Below are 19807 nucleotides of genomic sequence, written 5' to 3' on the forward strand. Positions count from 1 at the left end.
AAAGGTAGGCACTCACTAGATCACCAGGGAAAGGGCCCCCCCACTAGACCACAAGGGAAAGGGGCCCCCCACTAGGCCACCTTGGAAAGGTAGGCCCCCCCTAGATCACCAGGGAAAGTGGTCCCCCACTAGCTCACCAGGGAAAGGTGGGCCCTCACTAGATCATCATGGAAAGGTGGCCTCCCACTAGATCATCAGGGAAAGGTGGACCCCCACTAGCTCGCCAGTGTAAAGAGGACCCCCACTAAATCACCAGAGAAAGGTGTACCCCCAGTAGATCACCAGGGAAAGGTGGGCCCTCACTAGATCACCAGAGAACGGTGGCATCTCACCAGAGAAAGTTGGCATCCCACTAGATCACATGGGAAATGTGGGCCCCAAAAAGATCACCAGGGAAAGGTGGGCCCTCACTAGATCACCATAGACAGGTGGGCCCCCACTAGATCACCAAAGAGAGGTGGATGCCATCTAGATCACCAAGGAAAGGTGGACCCTCACTAGATAACCAGAGACAGGTGGACCCCCACTAGTTCACCAGTGAAAGGTGGCATCCCACTAGATCACCAGAGAGAGGTGGACGCCAACTAGATCACCAAGGAAAGGTGGGCCCTCACTAGATCACAAAGGAAAGGTGGGCCCCAAAAAGATCACCCAGGAAAGGTGGGCCCCAAAAAGATCACCAGGGAAAGGGCCCCTCACTAGATCACCAGGGAAATCCCCCTACCCCCACTAGATCACAAAGAAAATATTACCCCTCACTAGATCACCAGAGACAGGTGGACCCCCACTAGATCACCAAGGACAAGTGGGTCCTCACTAGATCACAAGAGAAAGGTGGCCTCCCACTAGATCACCAGCTATTTATATAGCGCCAACGTATTCCACATTGCTTTACAATATTTTGAATATGGGGAGATTTAACAATAAATTAGACATTTAAAAAATTATACAGTAACAATGGGTATATGAGGAACCTGCTCAAACAAGCTTACAGTCTAGATGAGGTGGGGTACAAAAACACAATAGGGTAGCAAAGGGGACATCAAACATACTAGGTGGAAAAGTAGCAGAAAGAGTGGGGTATGGCTCTTTAGGAGAACAAGAGAAATATGTGACATAGAAGTTACACTGGGAGGCCATAGGAATTTCTTAACAGATGTGTTTTGAGGGACTTCTTAAACAATTGAAGACTAGGAGAGAGTCTGATGGGGGTAGGCAAGCTGTTCCAAAAGAAGGGAGCTGTCAAAACATACAGTGCCTTGCAAAAGTATTCATCCCCTTGGCATTTTTCGTGTTTTGTTGCCTCACAACCTGGAATTACCATGGATTGTTTGAGGATTTGCATCATTTAATTTACAGAACATGCCCACAACTCTGAAGATGTTTTTTTTTGTTTTTGGTTTTTATTGTGAAGCAAACAACAAATAGGACAAAATAACAGAAAAATTCAATGTGCATTAGTATTCACCCCCATAAAGTCAATACTTTGTAGAGCCACCTTTTGCGGCAATCACAGCTCAAGTCGCTTTGGATAAGTCGCTATGAGCTTGCCACATCTTACCACTGGGATTTTTGCCCATTCCTCCTTGCAAAACTGCTTCAGCTCCTTCAAGTTGGATGGTTTGCGCTTGTGAACAGCAATCTATATTCTATTGGATTGAGGTCTGGGCTTTGACTAGGCCATCCCAACACATTTACATGTTTCCCCTTAAACCACTCAAGTGTTGCTTTTGGGGTCATTGTCCTGCTGGAAGGTGAACCTCCGTCCTAGCCTCAAATCACGCACAGAGTGGTAAAGGTTTTGCTCAAGAATATCCCTGTATTTAGCACCATCTTTCCCTCAACTCTGACCAGTTTTCCAGTCCCGGCTGCTGAAAAACATCCCCACAGCATGATGCTGCCACCACCATATTTCACTGTGGGGATGGTGTTCTTTGGGTGATGTGATGTGTTGGGTTTGCGCCAGACATAGCGTTTTCGTCAATGTCTGAAAAGTTAAATTTTAGTCTCCTCAGATTCCCATACATTTTGGGAGTTTCCCACATGCTTTTTCGCAAAATCAAAACGTGCCATTTTGTTTTTTTGCTGAAAGTAATGGCTTTCTTCTGGCCACTCTGCCATAAAGCCCAACTCTAGGGAGCGTACGGCTTATTGTCATCCTATGTACAGATACTCCAGTCTCTGATGTGGAACTCTGCAGCTCCTCCAGGGTTACCTTAGGTCTCTGTGCTGCCTCTTTGATTAATGACCTCCTTGCCCGGTCCATGAGTTTTGGTGGGCGGCCGTCTCTTGGCAGGTTTGCTGTTGTGCTATGTTCTTTCCATTTGGTTATGATAGATTTGATGGTGCTCCTGGGGATCATCAAAGATTTTAACATTTTTTTATAACCTAACCCTGACTTGTACTTCTCAACAACATTGTCCCTTACTTGTTTGGAGAGTTCCTTGGTCTTCATGGCAGTGTTTGGTTAGTGGTGCCTCTTGCGTAGGTGTTGCAGCCTCGGGGGCCTTTAAAAAAGGTGTGTATATGTAATAACAGATCATGTGACGCTTGGATTGCACGCAGGTGGACATAATTTCACTAATTATATGACTTCTGAAGGTAATTGGTTGCACCAGAGTTTTTTTATGGGCTTCATAACAAAGGGGGTGAATACATACGCACATGCCGATTTTCTGTTTTCTATTTCTAAAAAATAATTTTATGTATTTATTTTTCTCATTTCACTTCAACAACTTAGACTATTGTGTTCTGATCCATCACATACAATTCAGATTAATACAACATTAAACTTAAGGCTGTAATGCAACAAAATAGGTAAAAAGTCAAGGGGGGTGAATACTTTTGCAAGGCACTGTATGAGCAGTTTTAAAATGGGTGACCCTTAAAACCTGTGTCTGGAAAAAGGACCCATGACATTAGGTAGGTAAAAGGATGTCTTGCCACATTGATGCCAGAGTGATGCCAGAAGGAAGGTCTGCCTCACTGGTTGATCCTTGAAAAATAATGTGAGCATGTTTAGCCGAAGGGGACATGTGTACGAGGAAGGCATGAATGATGACATATCAAAGTCACAAGAAAAGTGCTGCATGCAAAAGTTTTAAACATAATCATGGAATATCATATGGATAGAACTTATCACGGATATAATTATTGAATCTCAGCTGCATAGATCTTATCATGAATATAATCAGGGAATCTCAGCTGCATTGATCTTATCATGAATATAATCAGGGAATCTCAGCTGGATAGATCTCATCATGAATATAATCAGGGAATCTCAGCTGGATAGATCTTATTATGGATATAATCAGGGAATCTCAGCTGGATAGATCTCATGAATATAATCAGGGAATCTCAGCTGGATAGATCTTATGAATATAATCAGGGAATCTCAGCTGGATAGATCTCATCATGAATATAATCAGGGAATCTCAACTGGATAGATCTCATCATGAATATAATCAGGGAATCTCAGCTGGATAGATCTTATTATGGATATAATAATTGAATCCCAGCTGGATAGATCTTATCACGGATATAATCATGGAATCCCAGCTGGATAGATCTTATTATGGATATAATAATTGAATCTCATATGGATAGATCTTATCACGGATATAATCATGAAATCTCAACTTCATAGATCTTAGAAACATAGAATTCAGATAAGAACCATTCGGCCCATCTAGTCTGCCCAATTTCCTAATGTGACAAGACCAATCTCACCACATTGCATTGGAGGAGCCTGGTTGCCCTCTTGCCCTGTGACTATGGACCCTGGGAGATTTGGCCGTTCAATTCAGTATGATAGGAGTTATGTATTTTTGTATCCTTTTGTGTTTTACTGGTAACATGTGCTCAATGGAGTCTGCCTCTATCCCTGGATATAATTGGATTATTTTCCCCCTTGTCTCCAGGATAGAGGGCTCTGTAAAGCCGGTTTGGGAAAGATAGCCATGCTGCCAGCCAGGCCCCAAAAGACTAACTTCTGAACCCCTGGTCTGATTCATGCCATTTTTTGATATGTTGTTCCCCTGAATGGATTGATTGTGAATAAATAATTGTTATGTGAATGTGATGTATATTTTAGACGTTATGAATATGCTGTAAAAACTGTATTTTTCCTGCCTGTGATAAATTACATTAACCCATTGTGTTCAGTAATTATATCACAGGCAGAGGGGAGGATTTTATGTGTTTGTGCTGGGTGTGTTTTATGTTTTACTGTACGGGATTGGTTACATGTTGTCCCTCCCTGTGGGATGTCCCCTTGCATTGGGACTTGCATAAAAGTCTGTGAGTGTTAATTAAAACAGACCACTGCTTGACCCTCAACACGGAGCCTTGTCTCGTTCTTGGGGGGATTTACTGTATGCTGTTAGAGACTGATTGCCAGGAGTGTAAGCTGATTGTCTGCTTTTCCTGTTCGTCTGCTAGCAGCTATTAGTGAGGTTCCAGTTCGGGAGTTGGAGTGCTATTTTGTATCCAGTTCGGGAGTTTGGTGTTCTGCAGTAGCTGTGCCTGTATCTCTGGAAGGGGAAGGAAGGGGAAGATCTACTAAACGGCTGTTAACCCCTTTTTATGCCTGGGGGTGCCGTAACACCTAAATACGTTCATTAGTCCCTAGCCTTATCTTATAGTTAGGACAGCCTTATGCCCATCCCACGCATGCTTAAACTCCTTTACTGTGTTAACCTCTACCACTTCAGCTGGAAGGCTATTCCATGCATCCACTACCCTCTCAGTAAAGTAATACTTCCTGATCTTATCACGGATATATTCATGGACTCTCAGCTGGATAGATCTTATCACGGATATAATCATTTCATTGCATATGGATAGATCTTATGGATATAATCATTGAATCTCATATGGATAGATTGTATCATGGATATAATCATGGAATCTCAACTGGATAGATCTAATCATGAAATCTTAACTGGATAGATGTTATAATGAATATAACCATGGAATTAATGGAATGGTGGTGTACACAGAATAATTATATCTTACCATGCCTGCTGCACGTGGTTATTCGGCCACACCAACCGGCACTGGTAACCAAACCTGTTCTTTTCTTTCATGGGAAATGGGACGATCGTGTTGTATACAGTATACGGGATCATGATAATAATAGACAGAATCCATGTGGCAGCAATAACCTTGTAGGCGTGGGAGCGGGTCTGCCAGACACGGGACTTGAGTGGGTTACAGATGGCACTGTAACGTTCGATAGCGATGGCAACCAGATTGAAGGTGGAGACACTCACAGAGAGACCTGCAGACAATGGAAGTCTTTATACACTGGATCTAACATTTCTAGAATACAACAGAACACCCTGTGATTTAAAGGAACACTCCACACACACCTAAAGCAGTTTACCCTGCTGACATGCTTTATGTGTGAAGAGTCTGTCCGCTTTCCTTTTTTTAATTTTTAAAAAAGTACAGATTTCAATAGTAATTGACACTTTTATAAAAAATGAGCCTTATTACACCCCTCTGCCTGTCAATCAGACACCCAGTCCTGTTACTTCCTGTTTAGCTCAGTGGAGATAAACTCAAGAGGCAGCAATTGCCCAGAGCACCTGCCGTGCAAAGACTTCTCATTGAGCTGCACTGGGAAGTCTGTGATTGGACAGCCACAGAAAGTCTGGGCGGAGTTAGAAGGGAGGGGCTTGTAAAGGACGCAGACAAGAGATCTGCAGCTATTACAAGCTAATTTTAGAAATACTAAACATTGATATATATTTTTATACCATTCATCTGCTTCTTCTAGTTATTTAATTTCATGGAACAGTTAGTTGTAGCCTTTTGCATTCAGCTAGCTGCCATTACCTGTTCTGTTATTATGTTTTAGTTCTGTTGTAGCGTCTTGTAGTGGTTATTTTGTGTAAAATGGTTATTTTTTGCACAGTTTTATTTGATTTTCTATTTTATTGTGTCCAATAACCCATTGTCCGTGTTAATCTTATAAAGTGTGATTTTTTTTGATGATTTTATGAATCTAAATGATTTGAGGTGCGCACACTATTTATGGAACTTCAAATCTCACTAGTTTTAATTTCTGAAATGAATGCTGGCTACATGGGCACAGCATGTTCACCAGACTAAACCCTACCATGCATCTGCAGACCATGAGAACCCCCATGGCATTATAGAAGGATGAAGTCAACAACACACAATGAGAAGTAGCTTACCCAAATGTCTGAGCACGGGAAATGGACTTAATCACTGTGAGCATGCCCGAAGGAATATCTACCTCTCCTTCTGCCCATTCCCCGCCTACCTTGTGTCCAGCCCCCGTTCCTCGTATGCATTCATTATCTGGTGGTGGGTTGTAGCAGAGAGATGAGCTGTCACTCTGATTATCTACCCACTCACAAACTCTCGCACAGCATGCTGTTTAGCATTCATGGCTGCCGACAGAGGTTCTGATTGGATTCAATGCTTTTCTATCAGAAGAAGCTGATTGATGGATCCCAGAACATGCATGTGCCCAGAGGTCCAACAATGCCCCTCTATGAAAAGCACTGAAACCAAAGACACAGTGTAACAACAGATAAGGTGAGAAAGAACTTGACCGGGCGCTGGATTCAAAGTACATTTTACCTTTATTTTATCTGCTTCATCACAAAAGGTAAAGGGGCAAGTAACATTATAAAGAAATAAAGAAAAAAATAAGGAAAAAGTGATTTACATGGCAGAGAATTGAGCAGTGAGATGGCAGGGCATAATCCATACACCAAAATTGCGTCATTATGATATAGTTGTTTTGGTGCTTAGAGTGTCCCTTTAACGCAATATGCATTATAATTCTGTATATTATTCTGCTTTCACTCTGAGCTGCCTAGATGAATCAGTATTCATGAAGTGAGTGGAATTAATTGATGGGAAAGATAATTATGTAAATCACCCAAATGATCTTCTACACTCGCTTTAACCTCCATTCCAGTTATAGGAGAATGGAGAAGGAAGGAGAGAATGGTGGTTATTGTGATAACGTAAAGCCTCACCCATGAAGTAAGCGGCCGTTCTACAGATAACTTCTCCAAAGATGAAGTTCCCCATAAGGTTTGGAATGAGGGTAAAAGGCATGCACAGCACGGCCACCATCAGGTCGCTGACCGCCAACGAGAGCAGGAAGGAGTTTGTCACGGTTCTCAGGCGCTTATTCATCAAGAGAACAATGATGATAAGTGTGTTTCCAAAAACGCTCAGGAGGAAAATGATGGAATACAGCAGAATCCGCACCCAGTAATTGAGATCTGAAAATACAGGAATGAACAACATTATTATCCAGATTATTTATGGAATTTCGTGCAGAAACAGAGCCAGGAATAAAACCTTTTATAAAGTCAATGTGTAGAGGCGATGGGCTAGAACAATTCCCACCAAAATCAAATGCATTTTTCATAAAACCGGTAATTCTGACGTGGAAACGGTTAATCAAACTGAGATTTGCACATTTAAGGCTAAACTAGACGATCCGGAGAATAGCGGAGTTCAGTTTTGTAGCTTTAGCTGATAATTTGCACATTTCTTGGCATTTCTTGTTCAGTGAATGCGTGTGAATGCTATGTTTTAGCCTCATTTCCCCAAGTACAGAGAGTACGAAGGCTGTTGCCAATGTCACTGGGTCCCCATATTTATTGATCCTCTGTATTTTTTAATGGGGAGTTGAACTGTTATGGTGTTTAACCCCTTAGTGACCGCGGACGTATCAGCTACGTCTGACAAAAACTGGTCGTTAACGACCTCGGACATACCTGATACGTCAGCGGCACATTTGAGAGCTGGAAGCATCCTCAATACACCCATCGCTGCCGGGTGATCACTCCCATATGGTGCCCGGCATTGAGGCAGAGCATCGGAAGCCATCAGGCAGGCTTCCGATGCTCTGCCTGTCTGCTGAGTGCCTCGAGGGGTTGAGGCACTCAGTGAAGATAAATTAAAGGGACACCATAGTCACCAGAACAACTACAGCTTAATGTAGTTGTTCTGGTGAGTATAATAGCTCCCTTCAGGTATTTCCCTCCCCTCCCCCCGCAGGAATTCGGAAATACCAAGTACGTCTGAAGTAATCCTATGTACTTACTTGATCGTCACCGTTACCCCGCCAGCGATTGGTCTTCTTCTACACTGGGGGGACTGTCTGACAGCCCAGACAGTCCCCCCTCTGCAAATTAGCATGTGATCATTTTGAAAGAGCGGTCATATGGCCGCAATAGGTGTCAATGTATCTGCCTGCAGGGGGACTGTCTGAACTGACAGGCAGTCCCCCTGCTGGTGAAAAAAGTAAAAAAAAAAAAGAAGTTTAAAATAAATAAATAAATAAATAAAGTTTATAATTTTTTTTGAAATGTGTATATATATATTCATGCTAAGTGTATTTTATATTAATATATACATATATTAATATAAAAATACACTTAGTGTAAAATATATATATATATGTCCATATACATAATTACATAAATAATTTTTAAATAAATTCTACATGCATTTTTATGTAATATTTTTACATAATTAATTAATTTTATTGATTGCAATTTGAGGGACCTGCCTGACAACCCAGGCCGAAAGTCCAGAGAATTTAATTTGCTAGCACTGTATGTATCCCTGTAACTTTCTATGACACCCTAAAATCTGCACATGGGGCGTACTGTTTTACTCTGTAAACTTTGCTGAACACAAATATTAGTCTTTCAAAACAGTAAAACATATTACAGCAATGATATTGTCAGACACAAATGGCACTTTCACTGATGATATCTTTGTTGTGATACGTTTAACTGTTTTGAAACACTAATATTTGTGTTCAGCGAAGTCTCCTGAGTATGACAGTACCCCTCATGTACAGGTTTTATAGTGTTTTTAAAAGTTACAGAGTCAAATATAAGGCTTGATTTTCCATTTTTTCACATTGAAATTTGCCAGATTTGTTATGTTGCCTTTAAGAGAGAATGGTAGCCCAGGAATGATAATTACCCCCATGATGGCATACCATTTGCAAAAGAAGACAATCCAAGGTATTGCAAGTGGGGTATGTCCAGTCTTTTTTAGTAGCCACTTGGTTACAAACACTCTCCAAAGTGTTGTCTACTTTAAAAAAAAAAAATGTACATATTATCGATGCTTACCAGAAAGTCTAACCAATAACCGCTCCGTCCATAGATCTCCATCGGCACAAAAAGCCTGGTGATCACTAACCACTGGAGGCGATAGGAGTGTAAGGGTTAATAGAAACCTGTTCAGGCCATTGACTCCCCCACACTGTCCTCATTCCACCATTATTGTTGGCGCGAGCGGCTGTTTGGAATGAGTGTCAGACTGCTAGCGAGACTTTTAGAGTTCATTAAAACAGATTAAAGTGAGCAAGCCAGAGAACGTATCTACGTTAAATGGCTTCTTTAATGTTTGCAAAATAAGCCCTTATCTTAATTCATCAGAGAATTGCTAACAGACTTCAAAATTATAGAAAAACTATTCTAGAGATTAAAATGGACAAAATATTCCATGTTAAAGCACTTTGTATATTAAATACAATTATTTAAAGGATTCATACAAACTACATACTCTGCACTTTACATTCCCTGGATCACAGCACTCTGCCCATCCCGTACCCTGCCCACCCCATACCCTGCACTCTGCCCACCCCATACCCTGTACTCTGCCCACCCCATACCCTGCACTCTGCTCACCCCGTACCCTGCACCCTGCCCACCCCATACCCTGCACTCTGCCCACCCCATACCCTGCCCTTCCCGTACCCTGCACTCTGCCCATCCTGTAACCTGCCCAACCCTGCACTCTGCCCACCTAATACCCTGCACCCCACCCACCCCTTACCCTGCACTCTGCCTATCCTGTAACCTGCCCTACCCTGCACTCTGCCCACCCCATACCCTGTACCCCACCCACCCCAATACCCTGCACTCTGCCCATCCCATACCCTGCCCACCCCATACCCTGCACTCTGCCCACCCCATACCCTGCACTTTGCCCACCCCATACCCTGCCCTTCCCGTACCCTGCACTCTGCCCATCCTGTAACCTGCCCAACCCTGCACTCTGCCCACCTAATACCCTGCACCCCACCCACCCCTTACCCTGCACTCTGCCCATCCTGTAACCTGCCCTACCCTGCACTCTGCCCACCCCATACCCTGTACCCCACCCACCCCAATACCCTGCACTCTGCCAAACCTCATACCCTGCCCACCCCATACCCTGCATCCCACCCACCCCATACCCTGCACTCTGCCCATCCCGCACTCTGCCCACCCCATACCCTGTACTCTGCCCACCCCATACCCTGCACTCTGCCCACCCCATACCCTGTCTCTGCCCACCCCATACCCTGTCTCTGCCCACCCCATACCCTGCACTCTGCCCATCCCGTACCCCACCCACCCCTTACCCTGCACTCTGCCCATCCTGTAACCTGCCCTACCCTGCACTCTGCCCACCCCATACCCTGTACCCCACCCACCCCAATACCCTGCACTCTGCCAAACCTCATACCCTGCCCACCCCATACCCTGCATCCCACCCACCCCATACCCTGCACTCTGCCCATCCCGTACCCTGCCCACCCCATACCCTGTACTCTGCCCACCCCATACCCTGCACTCTGCCCACCCCATACCCTGCCCTTCCCGTACCCTGCACTCTGTCCATCCTGTAACCTGCCCAACCCTGCACTCTGCCCACCTAATACCCTGCACCCCACCCACCCCTTACCCTGCACTCTGCCCATCCTGTAACCTGCCCACCCCATACCCTGCACCCCACGCACCCCATACTCTGCCCATCCTGTAACCTGCTCTACCTGTACCCTGCACTCTGCCCACCCCATACCCTGCACCCCACCCACCCCATACCCCATACCCTGCACGCTACCATCCCCCATGCCCTGCACACTATACTTCCCCATACCCTGCGCTCCTAATACTCTGCACTCTGCCCCACTGTACCCTGCGTTCCTAATACTCTGCACTCCACCATCCCCGTATCTACCCTGCCCATACTCTGCTACTTCGTATAACCTGTAATGTTAGTGGGTATCTCACTAATTGAGGTTTTGACATTATTGTGGGAAACATAAGCCCTGGGGTTAACTCTCTACCCCACCTATATAGGCAGCTGTGTATGGCAATCAGCTGGAGCAACTCAGGTATGGGGAAGGGAAGTGTCCCTCCTGTATCATAATCTCCAGCTAACAGAACTTGTATAAACACACAATCAGAGCCATTCCAGATAGCATTATTATGTGTCATTGAAACGCGCGGGTGACATTCTGCTGAATGTTTGCACAGTGAGTAAGAAGCAAATAAGGGACATTGTTTTTACTCTGAGAGAGAGAATTCATGTGAAACCACAGCGTTAGTAATCCCACTTACACACGGAATACATAATACCGCTTCAAAAGGGACACAATATCTCCCTACAAACCATTACATCCCTTCCAGCTGACAGTAAAACTCTCAAACCCCATTCCCTATCAGACTCAACAAATCACAATTCATCCAAATCTGGGGAGATCAACATCCCGTCCACATTCCAGAATGAATATAACCGAATCAGGGAACGCGGGATTGGTTTGTTTCATGATCCCACCTGTGGCAACAAGACAAAAGATACCGATGGGATGATTGATGGCTAGTGGACAAACACTACATGCTCATTCTATTCACAGATCAAGTGACAGTTGACCAATACAGGGAACAAAGGGAGAAGCATTAAAAAAAACCTACTTTTATATATTATTTATAAAACGTATAAATATAGATATTTTACTGCGTTTTCTGTTTTCCATTCATTGGTTACTTCTTTTCATTTGATCAGTAAACCAAGTGGCAGAAAAATGTGCGTATCAGAGTACTAAAAAATATATATTGAATACACCAATAGACACATGTTCACGCCATCAGCGTGAGTCTGAATCATTTTTCAAAAAAGTTAGTCTTATTCAAAATCTGACCCTCCCCCACCTTCTATACACCTGTAAGGAGTCTCACCACTATCTAAATCTGTCCCTCCCCTACCTTCTATTCACCTATAAGGAGTCTCACCATTATCTAAATCTGTCCCTCCCCCATCTTCTATTCACCTATAAGGAGTCTCACCATTATCTAAATCTGACCCTCCCCCACCTTCTATACACCTGTAAGGAGTCTCACCACTATCTAAATCTGTCTCTCCCCTACCTTCTATTCACCTATAAGGAGTCTCACCATTATCTAAATCTGTCCCTCCCCCATCTTCTATTCCCCCATAAGGAGTCTCACCATTATTTAAATCTGTCCCTTCCCCACCTTCTATTCACCTATAAGGAGTCTCACTATTATCTAAATCTGTCCCTCCCCCATCTTCTATTCACCTATAAGGAGTCTCACCATTATTTAAAACTCTCCCTCTCCCACGTTCTATACACCTGTTAGGAGTCTCACCACTATCTAAATCTGTCCCTTCCCCACCTTCTATTCACCTATAAGGAGTCTCACCACTATCTAAATCTGTCCCTTCCCCACCTTCTATTCACCTATAAGGAGTCTCACCACTATCTAAATCTGTCCCTCCCCCACCTTCTATTCACCTATAAGGAGTCTCACCACTATCTAAATCTGTCCCTTCCCCACCTTCTATACATATGTAAGGAGTCTCACCACTATCTAAATCTGTCCCTCCCCCACGTTCTATACATATGTAAGGAGTCTCACCATTATCTAAATCTGTCCCTTCCCCACCTTCTATTCACCTATAAGGAGTCTCACCACTATCTAAATCTGTCCCTTCCCCACCTTCTATTCACCTATAAGGAGTCTCACCACTATCTAAATCTGATCCTCCCCCACTTTCTATACACCTGTATGGATTCTCACCACTGTCTAAATCTGTCCCTTCCCCACCTTCTATACATATGTAAGGAGTCTCACCACTATCTAAATCTGTCCCTCCCCCACGTTCTATACATATGTAAGGAGTCTCACCATTAACTAAATCTGTCCCTTCCCCACCTTCTATTCACCTATAAGGAGTCTCACCACTATCTAAATCTGATCCTCCCCCACTTTCTATACACCTGTATGGATTCTCACCACTGTCTAAATCTGTCCCTCCCCCACCTTCTATACATATGTAAGGAGTCTCACCACTATCTAAATCTGTCCCTCCCCCACGTTCTATACATATGTAAGGAGTCTCACCATTATCTAAATCTGTCCCTTCCCCACCTTCTATTCACCTATAAGGAGTCTCACCACTATCTAAATCTGATCCTCCCCCACTTTCTATACACCTGTATGGATTCTCACCACTATCTAAATCTGTCCCTCCCCCACCTTCTATACATATGTAAGGAGTCTCACCACTATCTAAATCTGTCAATCCCCCACCTTCTATACATCTGTAAGGCGTCTCACCATTATTTAAATCTCTCCCTCTCCCACCTTCTATACACCTGTAAGGATTCTCACCATTATCTAAATCTGTCCATCCCCCACCTTCTATACACCTGTAAGGATTCTCACCATTATTTAAATTTGACCCTCCCCCACTTTCTATACACCTGTAAGGAGTCTCACCATTATCCAAATGTGTCCATCCCCCACATTCTTTACACCTGTAAGGACTCTCACTTTATCTAAATCTGTACATCCCCCACCTTCTATATACCTGTAAGGAGTCTCACCATTATCTAAATATGTCAATCCCCCACCTTCTATACATCTGTAAGGCGTCTCACCATTATTTAAATTTGACCTTTCCCCACCTTATATACATCTGTAGGCGTCTAACCATTATTTCAATCTGTCCCTCCCCACCTTCTATACATATGTAAGGAGTCTCACTACTATCTAAATCTGTCCCTCCCCCACGTTCTATACATATGTAAGGAGTCTCACCATTATCTAAATCTGTCCCTCCCCCACCTTCTATTCACTTATAAGGATTCTCACCACTATCTAAATCTGATCCTCCCCCACTTTCTATACACCTGTATGGATTCTCACCACTATCTAAATCTGTCCCTCCCACACCTTCTATACATATGTAAGGAGTCTCACCACTATCTAAATCTGTCCCTCCCCCACGTTCTATACATATGTAAGGAGTCTCACCATTATCTAAATCTGTCCCTCCCCCACCTTCTATTCACCTATAAGGATTCTCACCACTATCTAAATCTGTCCCTTCCCCACCTTCTATTCACCTATAAGGAGTCTCACGAATATCTAAATCTGATCCTCCCCCACTTTCTATACACCTGTATGGATTCTCACCACTATCTAAATCTGTCCCTCCCCCACCTTCTATACATATGTAAGGAGTCTCACCACTATCTAAATCTGTCCCTCCCCCACGTTCTGTACATATGTAAGGAGTCTCACCACTATCTAAATATGTCCCTCCCCCACGTTCTATACATATGTAAGGAGTCTCACCATTGTAACAGATCCCTACCAACCTCTGGTGGATGTGAAACAAACAAGGGGATTACAACTTACACATCCATTCGTTCCATTCCTCTGTTCGTCTGGTTCCGTGCGAATTTCACGTGTAATGCAGAGGTGGCCGCCATTTCGGGACTTTCCACGTGTTCGCGGCCATCTTGTGTGCGAACAGCGGTGTTTGCCTGTAACCGCATGGAACTGAAAACGGATACGCAAACAGGCGAACACCGCTGAATCCTCCAGACCTCCATAAGTTCGTACGGAAACTACCGAACGTCCCCTCGTTCGGTAGTTATATGCAATCATCTATGGGGATTCCAGCGAACCCCGCGATTCGCATGGATGGCCAGAGTATCATACCTTTTTACCGTGCGAACGGAGACCGACCGCAAGGCCAAAACTCATGGAACTAATTTCGGCTAGTTGGTCTGTGCGGTCGGTCAAAACTTTGGAACGTTGTATCTCCCGAACTGTACATCCGAATGGGGTGATTTTTGGATATATTGTCCCCCTGAAGGAGAGCTATCCAGCGCTACCGGATTTAAAGCTGTACCCCCTGTTTTTGGGGTACATCCAGAACTGGTGGAAAAATGTGGACATTTTAATTGGGTTATGTAGTTATCTGAGGGGAGGAGACGTGGGGGTGTTACCATCTGTATTATTGGTTGTTTTCATCCTCCCCCTGGGAGTGTTCTGTGTGTATCTATTTCTAATAAAAAGCAGGCTGGGTGTTCCAGTCCTCAGTTCATCTTGACCCTTCAAAACGTAGCCTCGTCTCGTTCTTGGAAGGGGATTATTTGGGAATATTATTCTGCTCCTGTTTACAGCTGAACCTGCTCCTCACTCTGGATATCGTGGATGGGATTACAGCAGCCTACTTCTCCACAGCAGCTTGCAGGGAAAAAGGACGTCTTCAACGGCAGAAACCCTCTCTCTATCTGGGTAGCCGTTACATTGGTGGCAGCGGTGGGATGGTTCTTTTGCCCAAGGAGCAAGTGCTGAATGGAGTCTCAGTATGCCAAGCTGAAAAGACCCACACTGAAAGATCTATTGGAAAATCGTGGTAGGAGTGCTAGTAACAGACCAAGGAGAGAGCTGATAGCTGACCTACTGGAGCTGGACGAAATGGATAGATCCATGGAGGTAACTGAACCTATTGCACCGGTCAGCGAGAACGATGTACTCACTGCTATTGTACAGCGAAGATTAGCATTATATCCGGAAAAGACCACGGAGCTATTAGACAGACTGTTCAAGAACGCAAAAGAGGAGATCGAGACTAAGAGGAGGCAAGACACGGAACATGTATTGGCGCAACAAGCTAGTACACATATAGTTCCTACTCCTCCTCCCGTTGCTGCAGGGAGGAAAATACCATTTACTGCATTTAAAGCGTTTGCAGAAAATGAGGAAGAGATTGATGGGTATTTGGCAGATTTTGAGCGGCAGTGCTCACTGCACCAGATACCCCCAGACCAATGGGTTACTATTCTGGCTGGGAAACTTTCAGGAAAAGCAAATGAGGCTTTTCGGGCACTCACGGCCGAAGATATCACACAATATCAGCGGGTGAAAGCCGCACTACTCACCCGATACGCAGTCACCCCAGAGGCGTATCGCCGTCGCTTCCGGGAGTCCAAAAAGAAGGCAGCGGACTCCCACATGGAATGGGCAAACAAGCTACAAAGGGTGGCATCACATTGGATGCAAGGGTGCAATGCTAACACCGGAGAAGAAGTGCTACAATTGTTCTTGATGGAACATTTCTTCCAAGATTTGGCGGCAGATACACAGGATTGGGTGAGAGATCGCCGCCCAGCCAACTTAAATGAGGCAGCACGACTAGCAGACGAATATGTGGAAACGAGAAAAGTGAGCCAAGGTACTACGCGACCAGCACCTAGAACAGAGGCCCGCACCCCAACCTACGCTGCACGCACAGAATTCCGGGCCCCGGTACCCCCAGGACCTCCACGTCCTCAAGGGTCTAACAACCAGCCCCGGGAATCCTACAGAATGACGTGTCATCGCTGCGGCAACCTGGGACATATTGCCCGTGTTTGCCCGTTGGGATCAGCCAATAATAATTGGAGGCGCACATCTAACACCGAAAGCCCATCTTCACGCCCCGCTGCTGCTCATTGCCTGGAAATTGAAGGGAGCCCTGAGGAATGCCTGGGAATATTATATGAGGCCAACCCCATACAAGCGGCTTCCCCAGATAATCGCCAGCACCACCGTCAGGAGGTGCGTGTAAATGGACAGATAGCACAAGGCCTAAGGGACACTGGCGCTACCATCACTTTAATACAAAAGCATCTGGTGAAACCAGAGCTTGTGTCTAACCGTACTGTTGCTGTTCGGGTCGCAGGGGGGGCTGTTTTTCGCTTACCCACCGCCCGGGTACACTTGGATTGGGGAGTCGGGTCAGGAAAGACCACGGTGGGCATTATGGACAACCTACCCGCTGAGGTCGTGTTGGGCAATGATATTGGCCCTCTAGCCTCGGCCTTTTTACCCACTACTGCTGCGGCTTGCCCCGTGACCACCCGCTCACAGACCCGTATCGAGGACGATCCGCCAACAGGTCGGGAGACCCAGGTAAGCCACCGACAGACACCTAGCAATGACACTACAGATAGACCGCTAGCTTGGGACACCCCAGAGGAGTTTGGGAGGGAAACTAGACAGGACCCCACCCTCCGAAAGTACCGAGAACTAGCTGACAATAGAGGGGATGAGCGGGAACGTTTTATATGGGAGGGGGACCGATTATACAGATTAACCGAAGGCAGGAAGAGAGGCTGTGCTCCTTCGCAGAAGCGCCAATTAGTGGTACCTAGAAAGTACCGATTGGAGCTTCTCCGAATTGGCCACGACATTCCGTTAGCAGGACATCTAGGGGGTAACCGCACAACCTACAGAATCACTCAGACCTTCTTTTGGCCAGGAATCTCGAAGGACGTGCGCCGTTACTGTAGCACGTGTGATGTATGCCAGAGGGTGGGGAAGAGAGGGGATCATCCGAAAGCTCGACTGTCCCCTATGCCTGTGATCGAGGAACCATTTAGCAGGGTGGCAGTCGATCTAGTAGGACCCCTACCTAACCCCAGTCCCTCTGGTAAGAAATACATTCTTACCGTGGTGGACTATGCCACCCGCTACCCAGAAGCCGTCGCTCTGACGAATATCCAGGCTGACACTGTCGCCAGTGCGCTAGTCGGGATATTCACCAGAGTAGGATTTCCCCAGGAAATCTTGTCGGACAGAGGGACCCAGTTTACCGCAGACTTAACCCAGCAGTTGTGGAAGGTCTGTGGTATTAAGCCCCTACTTAGTTCACCGTACCACCCCCAGACTAACGGTCTCTGTGAACGCTTTAATGGTACCCTAAAGCAATTGCTACGGACCTTTACGGCGGAATACAGAGACTGGGAGCGATTTTTGCCACACCTCCTGTTTGCTTACCGGGAGGTACCGCAGGAGTCCACTGGGTTCTCTCCCTTTGAACTGCTCTATGGACGGAGGGTGCGAGGCCCTCTCGACCTCATCCGAGAGCACTGGGAGGGAGAGACGGAACACGAAGGTGTCCCCATCGTACCATATGTGCTAGAAATGCGGGACCGTATGGAACAGTTAGCCCGGATGGCCCGGGATCATCTCCATGCGGCCCAGGGTCGGCAGAAACATTGGTACGATCGGAACGCTAGGCTGAGAACATTCCAGGTAGGACAGAAAGTTCTAGTACTTAAACCCGTTCGAGGAAATAAATTGCAGACCTCCTGGCAAGGCCCCTACAAAGTAGTAGCCCAGGTCTGTGACACCACCTATATCATTGCCAGTAGCAAGGACGAAAAGATACAGAAGTCCTTTCATATAAACCTATTAAAGGAATACCAAGAACGGCCCGAGGACATAGCCGCCATATGCATCCCCGCCTCTGAGGACCCTGACAGTCTCCCCATCCCTGATCTATTAGCCAACCCCGAGTCCAAAACGCTGCTTAATACAGTACAGCTAGGGGAGCGATTAACTCCCACAGAACGAGAACAACTCCAGCAACTACTAGTTGAAAAGAGATTAACCTTTTCCCAGGAGCCAGGTTACACACCTGTAGCGACCCATTACGTAGAAACCCCAGGCCAAGCCCCGCTCCGACAAACTCCCTATAGAATTCCCGAGGCTGTAAAAGAAGAGATGAGGAAGGAGATTCAGGAGATGTTAAAACTAGGGGTTATAGAGCCATCCGACAGTCCCTGGGCATCTCCCGTCGTCCTAGTCCCCAAAAAGGATGGGACGACCCGGTTCTGTGTCGATTACCGACGCCTCAACGACCGAACTGTGACAGACGCATACCCCATGCCCCGAGTAGACGAGCTATTGGATCGCATTGCCAGGGGACGCTATCTGACCACCATTGACTTGTGCAAGGGGTACTGGCAGATTCCCCTGGCCAAGGACGCTATCCCTAAGTCGGCGTTTGTCACCCCGTTTGGCCTGTACCAGTTTAAGGTCATGCCTTTCGGGATGAAAAACGCCCCAGCTACTTTTCAGCGCTTAGTGGACCGCCTCCTTGATGGCTTCCAGGACTTCGCTTGCGCATACCTGGATGACATTGCGATCTATAGCGAGACTTGGGGGGAACACCTACAACACATAGAGACTGTGTTGGATCAGATTAGGGCCGCCGGCCTAACTCTAAAGCCGGAGAAGTGTAACTTTGGCATGGCTGAAGTCCAGTATTTGGGACACCGGGTGGGGTGTGGGAAACAACGACCAGAACCCGCTAAAGTAGAGGCCGTAGCCAATTGGCCCACACCCCACACTAAGACACAAGTGTTAGCATTTTTAGGGACGGCAGGGTACTACAGGAGATTTGTCCCTGACTACAGCGCCATCGCCAAACCCTTGACAGATTTAACAAAGAAGAATTTACCTAGAGTAGTCCTGTGGTCTCCCGCCTGTGAAACAGCATTCCAAACCTTGAAACAAGCCTTGATCAATGCACCTGTCTTATCTGCCCCCGTCCCTAACAAAAGATTTGTCGTCCACACAGATGCGTCCATGTACGGACTGGGGGCAGTGCTAAGCCAGGTCGGCGAAGACGGGGGCGAACACCCTGTCGCGTATCTCAGCAGAAAACTGTTACCTAGAGAAGTGAGTTACGCGGCAGTGGAAAAAGAGTGCTTAGCCCTGGTCTGGGCCCTAAAGAAATTAACCCCATATCTGTATGGTCAAGAATTCACCTTAATTACTGATCATAACCCCCTTGTATGGCTGAACAGAGTAGCTGGAGATAATGGACGCTTACTGAGATGGAGTCTCGCACTACAGCCATACAATTT

General features: G+C 45.8%; 1 protein-coding gene across 1 annotated transcript in view; it reads right to left on the reverse strand.

Moving 5' to 3' along the window:
• The window catches only part of CCKBR (cholecystokinin B receptor), a 73862-nt gene that overhangs the window by 40015 nt on the left and 14040 nt on the right, over positions 1–19807 (reverse strand). Inside the window, exons 2-3 of the mRNA XM_063433333.1 lie at positions 7020–7271; positions 5017–5281 (exon numbers count right to left, since the gene is read on the reverse strand). Of these exons, the coding sequence (XP_063289403.1) occupies positions 5017–5281; positions 7020–7271 (517 nt within the window). The remainder of the gene's footprint in view (positions 1–5016; positions 5282–7019; positions 7272–19807) is intronic.

Source organism: Pelobates fuscus, chromosome 1 (genome assembly GCF_036172605.1).
Source record: "Pelobates fuscus isolate aPelFus1 chromosome 1, aPelFus1.pri, whole genome shotgun sequence".
Lineage (NCBI taxonomy): Eukaryota > Metazoa > Chordata > Amphibia > Anura > Pelobatidae > Pelobates > Pelobates fuscus.